The following is a 22,094-nucleotide window of genomic DNA, read 5'->3' as shown; positions in this document are numbered from 1 at the left end:
CTTTTTTTTTTTTTTTTGGCTTGGGGAGTGTGGGTGGAGGGGGTGTTGTCTAAATGGTGTGTAAGGAAAATCAATACCCAACTAACATATAAGCATGAAGAATTATACCAGCAAAAATTTAAGTTACACAGATTCTTCCTAATTTTTTCTGTTTATAATTTTTCATAATGCAAAGTGTGCTACATTAATTAATTATACCTAGTCTCTACACGTGAAAAAAAACTAGTAGAAGTATGGTTTACAGTGTTACAAATTAAGCACATTAATTGTGATCCATGATTATTTACTCTACAAAAATCACTTAGTGCTAAAGTACCAAAACATGTTAGCATTTCTCTTCTAAAATCACATTGGATTATTTTACCATTTCTGCTGGGTTTTGTTCATGTTAACAGCTCATTTCCAAACATATGTTAGTTCAGTAGCAATTCATAAAGAACTTAAATGCTATAATGTTAACTAACCCCTGTCTAGGGTCTGAATGCAGATAAAAAATGAGGCTGAAGACAGACTGTGTTGTTACCTTGGAGTTGGGTTTTCATGACAAGTTATGCATGAGTGTCTTTGATCAAAACCAGCTATACTGTTAAATAATAACAGAAGACCCTCTTCTAACTAGTTGCATAGTCTTTCATAAAGAATTTCTCCTTTTTTTTTTTTCAGTCCACATTCCTACAAAAGTGGCAGGAATAAGAAAATCCCAGTTTCCAGCTCTCACGTTTAAGGCCCCTGCCAAAGACGGAAGGCCGGAGCTATCCAGGAGCTGATCCTCCTTGCAAAGCTGTGCCTTGCAGAGATGCACGTGTGCATTGCAGCTACATTATGCCGCGCTGTTGTAATACTGTATAAAGACTTCAAACTATCCAGAGTATTTTTATATAAAGTTGGATGAATTAGAATTTTTAATGCTGTTGAATTTTCTGGGAACACATAATATGTAACCAGTTTAACAAAGAACCTGTCAGGTGCACAGCCCTTCCTGGATTTTTTTCCTTGTGTTCTCTGTGGTCTGACCCATTAGGCTAAAGAGAGACAGGAGAAGCCCCTCCCCCGACCCGATTCTCATGACAGCTCCATCAAGAATGTGGGATGTGCCAACCAAGGATTTGAGAAAGTTGTAAAGAAATGTGCTCATCAAATCTGATCAGTCAAGGGACTAAGCCCCTAACTGACCATTCTGAAGACTGCACGGAGGATGAAGATTTGAGAATCCTGTTAAGGAGGCTGAATCACAGGCACTTGGGCCACGGAGTGTGAGCATTCGTGTTCTCTGCTCACCTTGGGTCCCGAACACCTTCGCAATGTGAACAGGTCAGGAGTCTCTCCCGTCCACCTCCTCTGTAGCATCTGGAGTTCCAGGCATGGTTTAGGCCCCATTCCAGCAATAAGAACCAATCTGCTGTACAGTCTGAGGACTTGCCTCTGTTATTGATAAAATAATGCTATGGTTCTGACATGATTTGGGACATTTTTGGCCCTTCTTTAGTGGACACCTAGAGCCACAGATTCCCTTCTTTACTAAACAAATCCCATGGATTATGATTTCTGGGTTTTAGGATTTTAACAGTGAAGGGATATTTTTCCTACACTTGTGGGTTCAGTTCCGATGGAGCCTGTGTGGTCAGAAGTGAAAAACACGGACAGCTCCCATTCAGTCTTGGCACTTTGACATGTCTTGGAGAAAAGCTTACGTTTTAATTTAAAAGAAAAGGTCAGTTATATCCATGCTTAACAGGATCAGCAGAAGCTTTATAAATGACTTTATGGAGACTTACAAGGGATTTGATTTTTCTTTTTTGTTATCAAAGCTTTGAAATGTGGAACTTGTGTGTTCTGCTTTGTATTGTATATTCATTATCTTTTCAGACCCAATCTTCATGCTGAGTTTTAAAAAGAAAATACTTTACGTGAACAGGCAAAATTGGTACCAGAGGGAAACACTGACCATGAGGAAGAACATTTCTGTAAGGAGAACAGGTCACAGTATACGCATGTGTGCTAATTGTAAAATGAGAATCTTAGCCCTGAAAGCACATCAGAATTGAATACAAATGATCTGTTTGTCACCGAAATAAACATGGCTCTTTGAGGATTTGAGACTACATTCATCCTTTATTCAGTCACTTGCAGTTTTGCCCTTCTCTGCATTTCTTTGCTGTAAGATGACTGCTGCACTGTTAAATTGTATTTTGAGTGGATATGTTTATTTGGCAACAATTAAAATTTTAAATTGTAAAAAACGTACATTTGTCCTTTCTCTTCCGTTTAAACATGTATCACTGCCACAGTTCATTCTCCTGTGACAATGTGCAGCAGACTGTTTAAAAACTGGGCAGGCAATTAGCAATGGGAAATAAGTGGTCCACCTTCAATATTTGCTTGTTCATTTACATGCTCCTGGCACCCTTCCTAGATTCACAAGTGCCGCAGAATAACATTCAGACTCTCAGCTGGTCTTGTGTTACACGCTCATGGCCCGGTTCACTCCCTGATATACACCTCCCTGCTCTGGGTCCCCTCTGGGCTCAAGTCAACAGTCAGCAACAGATTTCATTCCAATAACAGAACTGGTTCTCATGGCTCCCCGTACATGTTGCAGCTTTGAAAACGTTCATCTCAGTGTTAGGAGTAAAGACAGTAAAAATGTGTGTCAAGCCCTCGTTAGCTGATGAGGCAAATGCGTGGACGACTTCCAAGGAATACTCGGCTCTCCCGTCTGTGACCTCGCAGCCTTCTCAGTCCTTTGTGCGGCTGTTTCTTATCAAAAACAGTCAAACCCCCTCAGTCTGCCCATTTAAAATTGGTGGGGTGAACCGAGAACATGAAAATGTTGAAGACCAAAACAAAAATGTACTCAAAGTAAGTATAGAGTTTATTTTTAACAAATGTCAGAGCTATGCCACTTTATTACAGAATCCAGCAGTTAGACAGGAAAAGCTTACACACGGTACCATAAAAAATGCTGAGGTCTGGCGAAGCTGCTGGCTGGGGACAGTGTCTTCGTTTGGTTACTGTCAATTATTTCCAGCATGCTGAATCCCTACCCATGTTCCAGCCTCTAGGTGAGTTGATGCTTCACTCTGTCTCCTGTCCAATTAATTATTTCTCATCATTCTTTCAATCCAAGTAACATACCTTGAAACACGAACATAGACAGCAGGCTTATTGGGACGTGCACAACCAAGACCCCAAGAAGTGACTCCTTGTAAAATGTATTTGTCTTTCTTGAAGCAAACCAGAGGCCCTCCACTGTCACCCTATACAGAGGTAGGGAAACATTCATGCAAGGGTAAAGCTGCCAGCCTTTTAACCACCCTTCTCTCATCCATATGTACATTTTCCCAGTAATTGAAATCAGAAAGGAACTTGTGCGCATATTCCTTAAGCATCTGCAGTGCTTAAGTACTTAGCAAAGTCTATTCAGCAAAACCACACTACTTAGTTTTTCCTGGGGAAAAAAAATCCCTTGTGAATCCTGCATGATCTCTTCCTATGTTGGGGTTTCCTTTAGACTGGGCTAGCCTGGGCATCCTTGTAAAGTGTGTGCAGTTGGTCTCTGTCCTGTGCCCTCTACCTCTTTCCCTACTGGAAAAGTCACCACTTTAGTCCCTAGCCACTAGCACACCCCACGAGGGCAAATGGCCTGAGGTAGTTACAGACCTTATAATTCCCTTGCTACAGATCTGGAACCCAAGCCCCAAGACCTCCCCTTAGATGATCTGAATATGCGTTCAGGCACAGATCTAGGGAGTTGCTGAGCAACACTTAGACTGGGGTCTTTAGTTGACAAATCCTTCTTGAATTTGCCATGTGGGGACTGAAGTCTAAGGGGCTGAGACTGAGATGGGAGGACACAAGACTAAGTTTGGTCTCTTGATCTTTTCTTACCTGGCAACTGTCAGTGCCTCCTGCCAGATCCCCAGCACAGAGCTCAGTGGATCTGACTCTTCCATTCAGAAGCTCGTAGCGATTGCACACTTTATTCTCAATCACGGGGAGCCGGGCTTCCTTGAGAACGCCAGCCCCAAAGGTACCTGTGTTTAAAAAGATGAAAGAAATGGTTACTGCACCCAAAACATGTTCAGGAGGAAATTCCCGAAGAACAGAGCAGCGGTGCTGGGCTGTTCTTTGGGAATGTCTGTCCAGGAAGCTGCGGAACACAAGGCAGCTCCCAATGCCGTGGGACCCTCTGACCCTGGAGAGTGTCAACATCATATACCAAGTGTCAATATCCAAGACCTGGATTTAACAATCTGGGCTGTGTCATGGTGCTTTGGGGTTGGTTGTTGTTTGTGTACTTTTTGTTTTTCTTAAAACTATGAAAATGACTTTCACAATGTAGAGTCTGAGAATTGCAATTCCTATTCATTTTATATACCTTTTTTCAGATTTTTACTCTTTCCTTACTACTCACATCATAATGGGACAGTTTCATATACTGATTTTTTTAATCAATGTATATCATGAGTTTTTAAAATAATGCTACAATCTTCATAATTAATATTCTAATGTGGAGCTACTACTTAATGATCATGAGATTTCCTTTTGGGATGAGGAAAATGTTCTGGAAATATGGTGACATTTGCACACCATTGTTAATATACTGAATGCCACTCAGCGGTACCCTTCAAAACAGAATAGTGACTCTTATGTTGTGTAATTTTATTGCAAAAAAAAGAGAATAGTTATCATTTACCAAGAATTAACCTTTCCAGCACAAGCTCTTAATGTGGTGTATCTCACTTAATCCTTACAACAGTCCTGTGAAGCAGGCACTCGTATCATTCCTGTTCTACAGTTAAGCAAACTGAGGTGTAAGGAGGTTGTGTGATTCAGTTTGAGCCTGGGTCTGTGGAGTCACTGCCCAAATGCTTCCTCCTCGTGCATGTTGGCCCCACTTTTGCTTCCAACATTTCACATCTTTGTTCATAAAGTTCAATCTTATTCCTTATTACTTTCTGAAGTCTAAGTTTCCATAATGATATAGACATATTTCTATCCCACAGTAACACTGCCAGATGATTCTCTAAAACGGTGTGACAGTGTAAAATGTACTAGAAAACAAATACTTCACCCTTGTGTATATTCAATTTTTAAAATAGTAGCTAACCTAGTAGGTGAAAACTGTCCTGATTCATCTTCTGATTTGCGCTTCCTTGAGAATTAGGAAGAGAAAATACAACTAGGGCAATTCTCCTACTTGTATTTCTTCTTTTGTGAAAAACTGCTTTATTTCCTTTGTCAAATTGAAACAGAATGTCTGCTAAATTGCCAGAGGAAATGCTATTTTTTCCAGATGGCCACGCTCAGGGATGTTTCTGTGCTCTCACAAATAATCCAGTTTTCCAATTTTTCAAGCCCAGCTTTCACTAGAATTTTGCAGAACTCTGCTTTGCGAGCATGGCACAGGCAAGAACTGGGGCACTCTCTCCTTTCCCCAAAGCCTTTGACTACACTTTAATCATTGCTTTGGGTTCAGAAAACTGACACTGCATCTGGAGTTTACAAGAGCCGCATGGGAGATGCTCATCCCAGCACCTTGCTCCAGAGTCTAGCCGGGCCCTAGCACGGCAGAGTTGCATGGAGGAAGCTCCTCCTGACTACCAAGCACTGGACATGGGATGCATGACCTGGGCTGCATAGTTGTGTGAGGGGGCACCCTTCTCAAAATATTTTGCTGAAAATTAAGTTAGGTGTCACTGCTGTCGAATCTGCTCTCTGAGAAAGGCAAACATCCTGATAAGGGGGAAAACCCATCAGGCACTGCAGGGAAATTGATGTGGTCTGTGAGTACATGCTGCCATCCAGTGGCCAATATAGAGATGGCACCTCTGAAGGCAGGAGGTCCACAGGTGATCTGAGGACTGAAGCCCTCCTTAATGGCCCCTGAGTAGAGGGCTGCAGGATCAGCCCAGTAATTGCAGATGAGGCTTACATGGAAGAGCCCCTCGGCCTTCAACACCTACTCTGCATTTGGAATATCCAAGTCCAGGAAAGTCTGGAAACATGGAGGGGAGAGGTGGAGAATTACAACTCCCTCTGAGAAACTGAAAACACCCATTGATCTGATGTCATTATTAACATATCGAAAATGGACATTGATAAACAGGCTTGAGTTGTGTTGTGTGACTCCTCCTGGTCTAGTTAGTGTTCTGAGAATCATTTTCTCAGCGGACATGTGGGTGAGACCAGAGGAGACAAGGAGCCAAGTGCAGAATGTTGGTTAGAATGTGTGGATGGGGTGGGAGAGAGGAAACAGTAAGTGGGCTCTGGGGTCAAGGCCCAGCAATGCACTGGTTATGTGATGTTTATTTATGATGATGGTGATGATGGTGGAAAGGTGGTGATGATTAAACCAATGGTGATTGTGATAGTGCTGGTGATGGTGGTGGTGGTGAAGATGGTGGTGGTGAAGATGGTGATGGTAATAATAATGGTGATGGCAGTGGGTAGCAATGATGGTGGTGGTGATGGTGATAGTGATCGTGGTGGTCTGCAGTGATGTTAGTATAAGAGATAGTGTTGATGGCGGTGATTGCAATTGTGATGATGTTGGTAGTGCCTGGATGTGACAGAGACAATGAATCCAAGCTAGAAAGCATTCTTCAGGATATTATCCAAGAGAACTTCCCCAACCTAGCAAGTCAGGCCAACATTCAAGTCCAGAAACTACCAAGAACACCACAAAGATATTCCTCAAGAACAGCAACCCCCAAGGGACATAATTGTCAGATTCACCAGGGTTGAAATGAAGGAAAAAAAATGCTAAGGGCAGCCAGAGAGAAAGGTCAGGTTACCCACAAAGGGAAGCCCATCAGACTCACGGTGGATCTCTCTACAGAAACACTACAAGCCAGAAGAGAGTGGGGTCCAATATTCAACATCCTTAAAGAAAAGAACTTCCAATCTAGAATTTTATACGCAGCCAAACTAAGCTTCATAAGCCAAGGAGAAATAAAATCCTTTATGAAAAAGAAATTGCTGAGAGATTTTGTCACCACCAGGCCTACCTTACAGGAGCTCCTGAAAGAAGCACTAAACATAGAAATGAACAACAAGTACCAGCCACTCCAAAAATGTACCAAATGGTAAAGACTATCAACACAATGAAGAAACTGCATCAATTAACAGGCAAAACAACCAGCTAGAATCAAAATGGCAGGATCAAATTCACACATAACAATATTAACCTTAAATGTAAATGGGCTAAAGGCCCCAGTCAAAAGACACAGACTGGCAAATTGGATAAAAAGTCAAGACCCATCAGTGCACTGTATTCAGGAAACCCATCTCACATGCAAGGACACACATAGGCTTAAAATAAAGAGATGGAAGAAGATATACCAAGCAAATGGAAAGCAACAAAAAGCAAGAGTTGCAATCCTAGTCTCTGATGAAATAGACTTTAAACCAACAAAGATCAAGAGAGACAAAGAAGGGCATTACATAATGATGAAAGGATCAATGCAACAAGAAGAGCTAATGATTTTAAATATATATGCGCCCAATACAGGGGCACCCAGATACATAAAGCAAGTTTTTAACGACCTACAGAGAGACTTAGACTCTCACACAATGATAGTGGAAGACTTTAACACTCCACTGTCAATATTAGACAGATCAGCAAGACAGAAAATTAACAAGCATATCCAGGACTTGAACTCAGATCTGGACCAAGCAAACCTAATAGACATATACAGAACTCGTCACCCCAAATCCACAGAATATACATTCTTCTCAGCACCACATTGCATGTATTCTAAAATTAACCACATAATTGGAAGTAAATCACTCCTCTACAAATGCAAAAGAACAGAAATCATAACAAACCGCCTCTCAGACCGCAGTGCAATCAATTAGAATTCAGGATTCAGAAACTAACTCAGAACTCCACAACTTCATGGAAACTGAACAACTGGCTCTTGAATGTTGATTGGATAAACAATGAAATGAAGGCAGAAATAAAGATGTTCTTCAAAACCAACAAGAATGAATACACAATGTACCAGAATTTCTGGGACACATTTGAAGCAGTGTCTAGAGGGAAATTTCTAGCAATAAATGCCCACATGAGAAGCAAGAAAGATCTAAAATTGACACCCTATCATCAAAATTGAAAGAACTAGAGGGGTAGATAAAAAAAAAAAAAACAAAAAACTCAAAAGCTAGCAGAAGACAAGAAATAACTAAGATCAAAGCAGAACTGAAGGAGATAGAGACCAAAAAAAACCCTTCAAAAAATCAATAAATCCAGTAGATGTTTTGTTGAAAAGATCAACAAAATAGACAGACCACTAGCCAGATTAATAAAAAAGAAAAGAGAGAACAATCAAATAGATGCAATAAAAAAACGATAAAGGGATATCACCACTGATTCCACAGAAATACAACCTACCATCAGAGATTACTACAAACAACTCTATGCACATAAACCAGTAAACCTGGAAGAAATGGGTAAATTCCTGGACACTTACACCCTCCCAAGCCTAAACCAGGAAGAAGTTGAAACCCTGAATATACCAATAACAAGGGCTGAAGTTGAGGCAGCAATTAATAGACTACCAACCAAAAAAACTCAGGTCTAGATAGGTTCACAGCAGAATTCTACCAGACATACAAAGAGGAGCTGGTAACACTCCTTCTGAAACTATTTCAAACAATACAAAAAAGAGTGAATCCTTCCCAAATCATTTTATGAGACCAACATTATCCTGATATCAAAACCCAGCAGAGACTCAACAAAAAAAAGAAAATTTCAGGCCAATATCCATGATGAACATAGATGCAGAAATATTCAATAAAATACTGGCAAGCCAATTGCAACAGCACATCAAAAAGCTTATCCACCATGATAGAGTAGGCTTCATCCCAGGGATGCAAGGTTGGTTCAACATACGCAAGTCTATAAACATAATCCACCACATAAACAGAACCAAAGACAAAAACCACATGATCATCTCAATAGATGCAGAGAAGGCCTTTGACAAAATTCAACAGCGCTTTATGCTAAAAACTCTCAATAAACTAGGCATTGACGGAACGTATCTCAAAACAATAAAAGCTATTTATGACAAACTCACAGCCAATATCATACTGAATGGGCTAAAACTGGAAGCATTCCCTTTGAAATCTGGCACTAGACAAGGATGCCCTCTCTCACCACTCCTATTCAATATAGTATTTGAAGTCCTAGCCAGAGCAATTAGGCATGAAAAAGAAATAAAGGGTATTTAATTAGGAAACAAGGAAGTCAAATTTCTCTATTTGCAGATAACATGATTGTATATTTAGAAGACCGCATCGTCTCAGCCCAAAATCTCCTTAAACTGATAAGCAATGTCAGCAAAGTCTCGGGATACAAAATCAATGCACAAAAATCACAAGCATCCCTATACACCAATAACAGACTCAAAGACAGCCAAATCAAGAACGAACTCCCATTCACATTGCTACAAAGAGAATAACATACCTAGGGATACAACTAACAAAGGATGTAAAGGACCTCTTCAAGGAGAACTACGAATCACTGCTCAAGGAAATAAGAGAGGACACAAACAGATGGAAAAACATTCCATGCTCATGGTTAGGAAGAATCAATATTGTGAAAATGGCCATACTGCTCAAAGTAATATATAGATTCAATGCTATCCCCATCAAGCTACCTATGACCCTCTTCACAGAACTGGAAAAAACCACCTTAAACTTCATATGGAACCAAAAGAGAGCCCACATAGCCAAGACAATTCTAAGCAAAAAGAAGAAAGCAGGAGGCATCACGCTACCTGACTTAAAACTACAAGGCTACAGTAATCAAAACAGCATGGTACTGGTACCAAAACAGAGACGTAGACCAATAGAACAGAACAGAAGCCCCAGAAGCAACACCACACATCTACAATCATCTGATCTTTGACAAACCTGACAAAAAGAAGCAATGGGGAAAGGATTCCCTGTTTAATAAATGGTGTTGGGATAACTGGCTAGCAATGTGCAGAAAACAGAAACTGGACCCCTTCCTGACACCCTACACTAAAATTAACTCCAGTTGGATTAAAGATTTAAACATAAGACCTAACACCATAAAAACCCTAGAAGGAAACCTAGGCAAAACCATTCAGGACATAGGCATAGGCAAATACTTCATGACTAAAATATCAAAAGCATTGGCAACAAAAGCCAAAATAGACAACTGGGATCTAATTGAACTCCAGAGTTTCTGTACAGCAAAAGAAACAATCATTAGAGTGAATGAGCAATCAACAGAATGGGAAAAAAATTTTGCAATCTACCCATCTGACAAAGGACTAATATCCAGAATCTACAAAGAACTAAAACAAATTTACAAGAAAAAAACAAACTCATTCAAAAGTGGGTGAAGAACATCAGCAGACACTTTTCAAAAGAAGATATATATCGTGCCAACAAACATATGAAAAAACGATCATCATCATTGTTCATTAGAGAAATGCAAATCAAAACCACATTGAGATATCATCTTACACCAGTTAGAATGGTGATCATTAAAAAATCTAGAGATGACAGATGCTGGAGAGGGTTTGGAGAAACAGGAACATTTTACACTGTTGGTGGGAGTGTAAATTAGTTCAATCATTGTGGAAGACAGTGTGGCGATTTCTCAACGATCTAGAAATAGAAATTCCATTTGACCCAGCAATCCCACTACTGGGTATATATCTAAAGGATTATAAATCATTCTATTATAAAGGCACATGTACATGTATGTTCATTGTGATTGTTTACAATAGCAAAGACGTGGAACTAACCCAAATGCCCATTGATGATAGACTGGACAAGGGAAATGTGGCACATATACACCATGGAATACTATGCAGCCATAAAAAACTATGAGTCTGTGTCCTTTTTAGGGACATGGATGAATCTGGAAACCATCATTATCAGCAAACTGACACAAAAACAGAAAATCAAACACAGCAAGTTCTCACTCATAGGCAGGTGTTGAACAACAAGAACACATGGACATAGGGAGCGGAGCAGCACACACTGGGGTCTGTTGAGGGGGATTAGGGGAGGGACAGCAGGGGTAGGGAGGTTGGGGAGGGATAACATGGGGAGAAATGCCAGATGTAAATGATGGGGGGATGGAGGCCGCAAACCACATTGCCATGTGTCTACCTATGCCACAATCCTGCATGATCTGCTCATGTACCCCAGAACCTAAAATACAATAAAATATACATATATATATATATATATATATATATATATATATATGAGACACAGAGAGAATGAGAGAGAGAGAGAAGAAAGAAAGCGAGAGAGAGAGAGAGAGAGAAAGGAAGGAAGGAAGGAAGGAAGGAAGGAAGGAAGGAAGGAAGGAAGGAAGGAAGGAAGGAAGGAAGGAAAGGAAGGAAAGAAAGGAAGGAAGGAAGGAAGGAAAGAAAGGGAAAGAAGGAAGGAAGAAAGGAGAGAAAGAGAAGGAAAGAAAGAAAGAAAATTGATGAACAGGCTTGAGTTATATTTTGTGGCACCTCTTGGTCTAGTTAGCACTCTGAGAATCATTTTCTCCACGGACACGCAGGTGAGACCAGGGGAGGCGGGAGCCCAGTGGAGGATGGTGGTTAGAAGTATGCGGATGGGTCTGGGACAGAAAAAACAGTGAGTGTGCTTTGGGTTCAAGGCCCAGCTACAAACTGGTTATGTGATGTCTACTGATGATGATAGTGATGGTAGTGGTAATGATCATTGTGATGATGGTGGAATGATGATGATGATGGTAGTGATGGGTAGTCATGATGGTGGTGGTGGTGGTGGTGGTGATGGTGATGGTGATGGTAGTAATAATGACTATCATGATAGTGGTGGTGATAATGGTGATGGTGATGGAATGCTGGTGATGATTGTGATGATGGCAATGGTAATGATAATGGTGATGTTGATGGAATGATGGTAATTGTGATGGTAGCGGTAGTAATGTTGATGGTGGTGGTGATAACAGTGTTGATGTTGATGATGCTGAGGGTGATGATAATAGTTATAGTAGTGGTGGCAATGATGTTGGTGGTGATGATAATGGTGGTGGTGATGATGTTGATGAACATAAACATAGGAGTGGCAGTGGTAATGTGGATGGTGATGATGATGACGATGACGATGATTCTCATCACAATAAACTTATATGTTAGTACAGGTGAGAAATCTGAGACTAAAAGGGATTAAATAACTACCCAACATCACATGGAAGATGGTAGAGCCAGAACTCACACCCAGATCCTTATGATTTTAGCTCTGTGCCTTCATCAGTTGAAGTATTGTAGAGGATCTGTTTGCTTTCTGGATGCCCAGTATCCTATCACCCTACATCCCATAATCCTGTTGAGGGATCTACCTTTTGCCCCTTCTGGGTATGCATGGGGTCCTGCCTCCACCTCTAGCATGGAATAGATGATGCAGGTGGGAGCCAATCAGTGATGGGTTCAAGGACAGGCCTATGACCCAAGTTCAACCTCTCAGACATGGCTGACTATTGTAATGTTAACCTAATGGGGAGAGTAGCCTTCCTTAGTCTTTCCTGGCAGACTGAGAGCTGTCACAGCATCTGCCACCATGAGAATGTCACCTTTGTGCCCAAAAATGATGCCTACTCCATGGTTGGAGAGGGCTTGGGGCCTGGAGCCATCATGTGAGCCTGAAGACTTTTCAGCTCTCTAAGAATTTCCCTTTTTGCTTAATCCAACTTAAGCTGGATTTTATGTCAGTTTCAAAAAAGAGTCATGTTATATACAACCCTATTCCTTATTAGTAGGAGCTGCCATGATGGAGCGCTTAGCATGTGCACAACATTTGAAGCACTTTCTTATTCTTTCTCCCCCAACAGCCCTGCAGCCCACATCAGCTGAGGAAACAATCAACGAGAGTTCATGACTTAGTTCTAAGTCCTGACAGCCAGTAAGTAGGAGCCAGGGTTCCAATTCAGGTCTGTCTGTGCCATCCTGCACCTTCTCTGAGTCTCTCCTCATTTTTAAAATAGGAACAATAATATCTAACTCTCAGAGGTTTGCATCATCTAAATTTTTAAAAATGCAAAACACTGGGAGCAGCCTGGCACACCCAAAGGTGTTCCTCATTTATCAAGTTTCCTTTTGGTTGGCCTCAGAGCTCCCAGACTCAGGTGCGCAGAAAGGAGGATCAATAAACCAAGGAAGTTAGGTTTTTAAAATAGTAAGAAAAGCACAGAAAAGGGAAAGGAAACTTTGCAATTATCTAGACCAGTGGTTTTTAACGTTTTTGTTAAACCAAAAAAGAAAACAAAAACAAAAACAAAAAACCTTTCTTCAAATGACAGCTTGTGTAAAATGCTGATGTGGAAAACATCTCCTAAATATGCTGGTTTTACAAATGCGGGGTTGGAACCAAGTGGTACAGAGAGGTAATGTGCCTACTCCAGGTCTATCTGGCTAGTGGCAGAGTCAGAATGCTTTCCTAGGACACCAGACTCCTTGTGATCTCACCAGCACCTCTGAGAGAGTCAGGCAGAGAGCCCAAGACAGTCTCAGTGTTCCAACATCCAAGGGGGCAAGTCTGATGGATATAATTATTGTCAGGCCATACTGCAAAAAGAAGGAATCCCTAAAATGTAGTACAGGTGCTGATGATACCACATCCTGCACAAATGTTCCCTCTCTTTCTCTCACCCATCAACTAATATCAAATGCCATCCTAGATTTGGGGCCATGGGGCCTGTCTGCCTCTTCCTTAGCTGCAGGTCCCGTGCCTAACACCCTCCCACACACAGTAGACTGTGGTTATTTGGGAAGAAAACTAGTTTAATTATAACTTTAGTTTTTATTGTTTTACACCATATTTGGAAACCCAGTCTCGCTAATTTCACATGAAAAATAATCTAACACCCTTAACTTAAGGGCTAGGTGAAAACCCCACTTACTAGGGGAAGCAATATGAATGCTAAATATGGATTCAGAGACTCAAAGACCTTTACTGGTGTTTTGTTTGTTTTATGTAGGTGTAAGGGAAATACACAATCATTAAAATAAAATGGATCACACCCCAAAACTTCAGCACCAAAAATATTTTGCTAATATGCCCCACTATGAAACCAAAAACAAGAAGTCAGCTACAAATAAAGACCCTATACAAGGCCTTGGCCCTGTGAAAACCTCCAAAGAAGAAGTTTATTGGCTGTATTCAATCTACACTGCAGTTCAAGAAACACCCACACAGAGACATGAGAAAGAACCAACACAAGAACTCCAATAACTCAAATGGCCAGAAGGTCCTATGTCCTCCAAACAACTGCACCAGTTCTCCAGCAAGGGTTCTTAACAAGACCATGTTAACTGAAATGACAGAAATATAATTCAGACTATGGATAGAAATTAAGATCATCAAGATTTAGCACAATGGCAAAATCCAATATAAGAAAATTAGGAATCACAATAAAATACTACAGAAGCTGAAAGACGAAATCTGTGGTACAAAACAAACAAACAAACAAAAAACCTAGTGGATCTGACAGAGCTGCAAGCTCAGAAACAAACTATAAGAATTTCACAATGCAGTCCAAGTATTAATAGCAGAATAGACCAAGCTGAGCAAAAGATCTCAGAAGTGGAAGACTAGTCCTCTGAAATAAGACAGTCAACAAAAATGAAGAAAAAAGAATGAAAAGGAATGAACAAAACGTCCAAGAATTATGGGATTATGTAAAAAGGCCAAGGCTACAAATCACTGGCATCTCTGAAAGGGATGGGCAGAAAGCTAACAATTTAGAATACAATTTAGGATATCGTACTTGAAAACTTCCCCAATCTTGCTAGAGAGGCCAATAGTCAAATTCAGAAAATACAGAGAATCCTTGCAAGATACTACACAAGAAGATCATCCCCAAGACACATAATCATCAGATTTTCCAAGGTCAAAATGAAAGACAGAATGTTAAAAGCAGCTAGAGAGAAAGGACAGGTCATCTACAAGGGGAAACCTATCAACCTAACAGCATACCTTTCAGCTGAACCCCTAAAGTCAGAAGAGATTTGGGGCCTATATTCAACATTTTAAAAATATATATATTCAACCAAGAATTTCATATCCAACCAAACTAAGCTTCCTGCGCAATAAAGAAATAAGATCCCTGTTAGATAAGCAAATGTTGAGGGAGTTCATTACCACCAGATCTGCCTTACAAGAGATCATGAAAAGAGCACTAACTATAGAAAGGGAAGATAGCTAACCAATACAAAAATACATTTAAATTCACAAACTGGTGACACTGTAAAGCCACCATACAAACAAGCCAGCATAACAGCATAATGAGAGCAACAAATTCATACATATTAACACTAGCCGTGAATGTAAATGGGCTACATGCCCAACTTAAGAGGCACAGAGTGGCAAGCTCGCTAAAAAAGCAAGACCCAATGGTATGCTGTCTTCAAGAAACCCATGTCACATGTAATGACACCCAAAGGCTCAAAATAAAGAGATGGAGGAGAATCTACCAGGCAAAAGGAAATCAGAAAAAAGCAGGAGTTGCAATCCCAGTTTCAGACAAAACAGATTTTAAACCAATAAAGACCAAAACAGGCAAAGAATGGCATTACATAATGGTAAAGAGTTCAATTCAACAAGAAGACCTAACTATCCTAAATATATATGCATCCAACACAGGAGCATCCAGCTTAATAAAGAAAGTTCTTAGAGACCTATAAAGAGACTTAGACACCCATACAATAATAGTGGGAGACTTTGGCAGTCCTCTGAAGTATTAGACAGATCATCGAGGCAAAAAATTAACAAAGATATTCGGGACCTGAACTCAACATTGGACCAAATGGATGTGATAGACTTCCACAGAACTCTCTACCCCAAAACAGCAGAATATACATTATTCTCATCATCACATGGCACATTCTCTAAAAATCAACCACATAATTGGACATAAAACAATCCTCAGCAAATGCAAAAGAACCAAATTATATCAAAAGCACCCTCAGACCACAGCTCAATAAACATACAAGTCAAGACTAAGAAAAATACTCAAAACCATACAATTACATAGGAATTAAACAACATAGTCTTGAATTACTTTAGGGTAAATAATAAAATTAAGGCAGAAATCAAGATGTTCTTTGAAACTAAAGATAATTAAGAAACACCATGTTGGAATCTCTGGGACATAGCTAAGGTAGTGTTAAGAAGGAAATTCATAGCATTAAATGCTCACATCAAAAAGAAATATCACAAAGAACCTAACATCAAAACTGGAAGAATTAGAGAAATAAGAGTAAGTCAACCCCAAAGCTATCAAAGGCAAGGAAAACCAAAATCAGAGCTGAACTGAAGAAAGTCAAGACATGAAAACACATTCAAAAGATCAACAAATCCAAGAGTTGGTTTTTTTGAAAACATTAATAAGATAACTAGGCTGCTAGCTAGGCTAATAAAAAAGAAGAGAGGAAAGACACAAATTAACACAATTACAAATGACCTCACAAAAATAAAAATAACCATCAGAAACTACTACAGACAGTTCTATGCACATAAACTAGAAAACCTAGAAGAGATGGATAAATTCCTGGACACATATACGCTCCCAAGACTGAACTAAGAAGTAATTAATTTCTTGAACAGACCAATAATAAGCTCCAAAATTGAATCAGTAATAAATAGCCTACTAAGCAACAAAAAGCCATGACCGGATGGATTCACAGCTAAATTCTACGAGATGTGCAAAGAAGAACTACTACCATTCCTACTGAAACTTCAAAAAACATGAGGAGGAGGAAGTCCTTCCCATTTCATTCTATGAGGCCAGCATCATCCTGATACCAAAACCTGGCAGAGACACAACAATAAAAACTTCAAGCCAACATCCTTGATGAACATTGATGCAAAAATCCTCAACAAAATACTTTACTTGCAAACCTAATCCAGCACATTAAAAAGCTAATCCATCAAGATCAAATAGACTTCACCCCTGGGATGCAAGCTTGGTTCAACATACATAAATCAATAAATGTGATTCATCACATAAATAGAACTAAAGACAAAACCCACATGATTATCTCAATAGATGCAGAAAAGGCTTTTGATAAAATTTACCATCCTTCATGTTGAAAACTCTCAATAAACTAGATATTGAAGGAATATATCTCAAAATAGTAAGAGTCATCTATGACAAACCCACAGCCAACACCATACTGAATGGGCAAAAGCTGGAAGAATTACCCTTGAAAACCAGCACAAGATAAGGATGCCCTCTCTCATCACTCCTATTCAACATAGTATTAAAGTCCTGGCCAAAGCAATCAAGCAAGGAAAAGAAACAAAGATGTTTCTATATAGGCAGAGAGGAAATCAAACTATCCCTGTTTACAGATTACATGATTCTATATCTAGAAAATCCCATAGTCTCAGCCCCAAATCTCCTTCTCTGATAATCAACTTCAGCAAAGTTTCAGGATACAAAATCAAAGTGCAAATAGCACTAACATCCCTATACACCAATAACAGCCAAGCCAAGAGCCAAATCAGGAACACAATCCCATTTGCAATTGCCACAAAAAGAATTAAACACCAAAGAATAGCCAACCAGGGTGGTGATAGATCTCTACAATGAGAAATACAAAATACTGCTCAAAGAAATCAGAGATGACACAAACAAATGGAAAAATATCTCATGCTCATGGATTGGAAAAATGAAATATTATTAAAATGGCCATACTTCACAAACTAATTTACAGATTCAATGCTATTCCTATCAAATTACCAATGACATTCTTCACAGAACCAGAACAAAACTATTTTAAAATTTACATGAAACCAAAAAGGATCCAGAATAGCCTAGGTAATCCTAAACAAAAAGAACAAAGCTGAAGGCATCATGTTACCTGGCTCCAAATTACATTTCAAGGTTACAGTAACCAAAACAGCATGGTATTGGTTAAAAAAAAAAACAGACACATACACCAGTGGAACAGAATACAGAGTCTAGAAATAAGACCACACCTACAACCATCTGATCTTTGACAAAGATGACAAAAATCAAACAATGGGAAAATGACTGCCTATTCAAAAATGGTGTTGGGCTAATTTTGGCTAGCCATATGTAGAAGAATGAAGCTGGACCCCTTTCCTTACACCATAAACAAAAATCAACTCAAGATGGATTAAAGACTTAAATGTAAAACCCAAGACTTTAAAAACCCTTGAAGACAACCTAGGCAATGCCATTCTGGATATAGGAATTAGCAAGGATTTCATGACGAAGATGCCAAAAGCAATCTCAACAAAGGCAAAAATTGACAAAATGGGATCTAATTAAACTTAAGAGCTTCTGCACAGGAAAAAAAAAAAAAAAACTATCAGCAGAGTAAACAGACAACCTACGGAGTGGGAGAAAGTATTTGCAAGCTATACATCTAAAAACAAGAAACTTAAACGAATGTACAAGAAACAAAACAACCCCATTAAAAAGTGGACAAGAGACATGAACAAACCTTTTTCTAAAGAAGACATACAGGTATCCAACAAGCATATGAAAAAATGCTCAATATCACTGATAGAGAAATGCAAATCAAAACCACAATGAGAAACCATCTCACACCAGCCAGAATGGCTATTACAAAAAGTCAAAAAATAACAGATGCTGGAAAGGTTGTAGAGAAAAGTAAACACTTACACACTATAGGTGGGACTGTAAATTAGTTCAACCATTGTAGAAAGCAGTCCAGTGATTCCTCAAAGAGCTAAAAACAGACCTAACATTCAACCCAACAATCCTACCCAGAGGAATATAAGTCATTCTATCATAAAGACACATGAATGTGAATGTTCACTGCAGCACCATCTATAATAGCAAAGACTTGGAATCACCTATATGCCCATTAATGACACATTGGATAAAAAAAAATATGATATATATACACTATGAAATATTATGTCGCCATAAAAAAGAATGAGACAATGTCTCCTACAGGAACATGAATGGAGCTGGAGGCCATTATTCTTGGAAAACTAACATAGGAACAGAAATACCACATGTTCACACTTACAAGTGGGAGCTAAATGATGAGAGCACATGGACACAAAGAAAGGAGCAACAGACATTGGCACCTACTTGAGGGAGAAGAGTGGGAGGAGGGAGAGGAGCTGGAAATACTAAGTATTGGGTACTAGGATTAGTACCTAGGTGACAAAATAATCTGTAGAACCCCCATGACACTTATGCAAAAAAAGAAACCTGCACATGTATTCGTGAACTTAAAAGTTAAAATTAATTAAAATAGAATAAAAAATGTTCTGAAAAAGAAAAGAGAGAGAGACTCAAAGAAACAGTCTTCTTCCCCTTGACCACGTGCCTTGAAGACTCATTATGCAGAAATAGACAGGTACCCAGACAAAATTAGGAGTGTGGTGGACCATATTGACAGGAATTTGTACAGCTTTCTTCAAAATGCTCATTTCGCCACATGGACTTCGGGTCAAAATCAATTTGTTATATGGGCAATGGAATTTATCTCACCTTGGGTTTCTCCCCAGCCAGTGATGTAACATTCAGTCCAGTCGGCAACCACATAATTTGGGGATGGCAGACATGCTGGGATTACTTTGTCAGTGATGATGGCAGGACCAAAGAAAAGCATCAGCTGTTGTTTAATGCTTTGCTGGGAGCTGTAACACCTACAACCAGCCATCCCTGCCTTGAGTCCCCAGCAGACAAGCTGGGATCACTTTGCCAGTGATGATGGCAGGACTGAAGAAAAGCATCAGCTGTTGTTTGATGCTCTGCTGGGAGCTGCAGCACCCACAACCAGCCATCCCTGCCTTGAGTCTGCAGAGTCCTCTGAGCTGGCACTGCCTTGCTTCACTGACCCAGAGCAACAGAGAACACAGCGTTTTTCACCCTCACATCTGTCTATGGACTACACAGATACAAGACTTCATTTGAAAGGCATCGGTTGCTTACAAGAAACTGCTGGTGGCCTTCACCTTTGAAAGTAGGAATGACAAAGTCGCACTTCTCATGTATATTCTGTGCCCGACTAGAATCTCATGCTGAGTGCGTCCTTTCATATTAATTGAATAGGTTATAGATCAGTCTGCAAAATGTCTGATTGAGACGCCACCAATGACTGTAAAACTGCAAATGCGTTGTGTGCCCAGAGCAAGGTGCTCCATCCTTGGATCCTCCACTTCCTCCTCAGTGAGTGTTACTACACTATGGTTGTAAGAATCCAGTGAAATACTTGATACCAAATGAAAGTGCTAACACTGGGATGAACGTTTTCGAAGCCGCAACATGTCCAGTGAGCCATGTGAACCAGTTCTGTTACTGGGAATGAAACCTGTCACTGACTGCTTGACTTGACCCCAGCCCAGGAGACAGGGAGCAGAGAGGTGTATATCATGGTGTGAACCAGACCATGAGCGTGTAACACAAGACCAGCTGAGAGTCTGAATGTTATTCTGGGGCACAGGTGAGTCTAGGGCTGGTGCCAGGAGCATGTAAATGAACAAGCTAACATTGAAGGTGGACCACCTGGTGTTCATTGCTAATTGCCTGCCTGATTTTGAAACAGTCTGCAGCACACATGGTCACACGGGAATGATGTTTTATAGTCACACGTGTTTAGAAGGAAGAGAAAGGATAATATACATTTTTTATAATTTAAAATTTTTAGTATTACCAAACAAAAGTATCCACTCAAAATACAATTCAACAACGCAGAAGTCATCTGACAGCAAAGAAATGCAGAGAAAAGCAAAACTGCAAGTCTGTGAGCAAATGATGAATGTAGTCTCAAATCCTCAAAGAGCTGTTTATTTCACTGACAAATAGATTATTCATATTCAATTCTGATGTGCTTTAAGGATGAAAATGCTCCTTCCACACTTAGCACACACTTTGTGTATATTGTCACCTGTTCTCTTTATAGAAAGATTCTTCCTCATTGTTAAGGTTCCCCTTTGGTACCTTTTGTGCCTGTCCACATAAACTATTTCATTTTAAAAACTCAGCATAAAATATATACTGAGTCTGAAAAGAGTCTGAAAGTCCTATGTGAGCTCTGGCATCTACACTGAGCTCACTGTTCTCCTCCAGTTGTTCCTCCTTTGTTTGTGAAACCTCTCCCTGTGAATACACAGCTTTGTATTTAGCCAAATAGTTGAGGACTTTTCTTTTTTTAGAGGAAGTCTCACTCTTGTGGCCCAGGCTGGAGTGCAATGGTGCCATCTCTGCTCACTGCAACCTCCGCCTCCTGGGTTCAAGCAATCCTCCTGCCTCAGCCAGCCAAGTAGCTGGGATTACAGACATGTGCCACCATAAGTGGCTAATTCTTGTATTTTTTTTTTTTTTTTTTTTAGTAGAGACTGGGTTTCACCATGATGGCCAGGCTGCTCTCGAACTCCTAACCTCAGGCAATTTGCCTACTTTGGCCTACCAAAGTGCTGGGATTACAGAAGTGAGTCACTGCAATCGGCCTATTGCTTCTTTAAATAAGGAACAAGAAATTTAAAGAGAAAATAGGAAGTACCTTCTTCCCCTACTGCAACTTATGAGGTAAGCAGATAATTGATCATATGGTAAAAAGGAACCTAATAAAATCTGTGTCTCAATATATCTGGAGCACTGCTTCCGTTAAAGTAAATGCCCACATTAGTCATGCATTGACACACATGCTTATTTTCGTAAGTGAATTCTCCAGAATTCTGAAAATCAGTGAAAAGATCATCTCGTTCGTTCTACACAAAACCAAGCATGGCATGTGGCTGTCCATGTTTCAGGGCATACACATCCCTTTCCACCCGGATCAATGTGTCCCATGGGACGCTACTTCTTGCCTTTGCAACCAGATTCAGTAAACAAATATTGTTTTGCATAGCTGACACAGGACCACACTGATTGCACGAACAAGGTCAGTCTGTGGAAGGAAGCTAACAAAGTTAAATGGGGCACGTTAAGGAGGCGTAACCCACCACATTGGCTTTTCTGCCTTTAGAATTTTTTTCCGGTAAAAAAATACAAGTACCAGGACTCCCTGAATCCAGCAGGTTAGAACAGAGGAAGGCGGAGGGCGGCCTCCTGCACACCT

General features: G+C 40.0%; 2 protein-coding genes across 2 annotated transcripts in view; one reads left to right on the top strand and one right to left on the bottom strand.

Moving 5' to 3' along the window:
* The window catches only part of SLC22A3 (solute carrier family 22 member 3), a 104,784-nt gene extending 102,544 nt beyond the window's left edge, over positions 1 to 2,240 (top strand). The window contains exon 11 of the mRNA XM_032253137.1: positions 664 to 2,240. Coding sequence (XP_032109028.1) covers positions 664 to 724 — 61 coding nt within the window. The 3' untranslated portion in view covers positions 725 to 2,240. The remainder of the gene's footprint in view (positions 1 to 663) is intronic.
* LOC116533409 (plasminogen-like) lies at positions 1,550 to 19,718 on the bottom strand. The gene is made up of 3 exons (XM_032253138.1): positions 19,523 to 19,718; positions 3,889 to 4,034; positions 1,550 to 3,257 (listed from the first exon to the last, which is right to left on the bottom strand). Exons 1-3 carry the CDS (start codon positions 19,692 to 19,694, stop codon positions 3,096 to 3,098), a joined length of 480 nt encoding a protein of 159 aa, XP_032109029.1. The 5' UTR covers positions 19,695 to 19,718; the 3' UTR covers positions 1,550 to 3,095.
* Positions 19,719 to 22,094: the final 2,376 nt, after the last annotated feature.

Source organism: Sapajus apella, unplaced genomic scaffold (genome assembly GCF_009761245.1).
Source record: "Sapajus apella isolate SASKATOON/1434 unplaced genomic scaffold, GSC_monkey_1.0 scaffold82, whole genome shotgun sequence".
Classification (NCBI taxonomy): Eukaryota; Metazoa; Chordata; class Mammalia; order Primates; family Cebidae; genus Sapajus; species Sapajus apella.
Note: the sequence above shows the minus strand (reverse complement) of the source record. Positions and strands in the feature narration are given on the sequence as shown.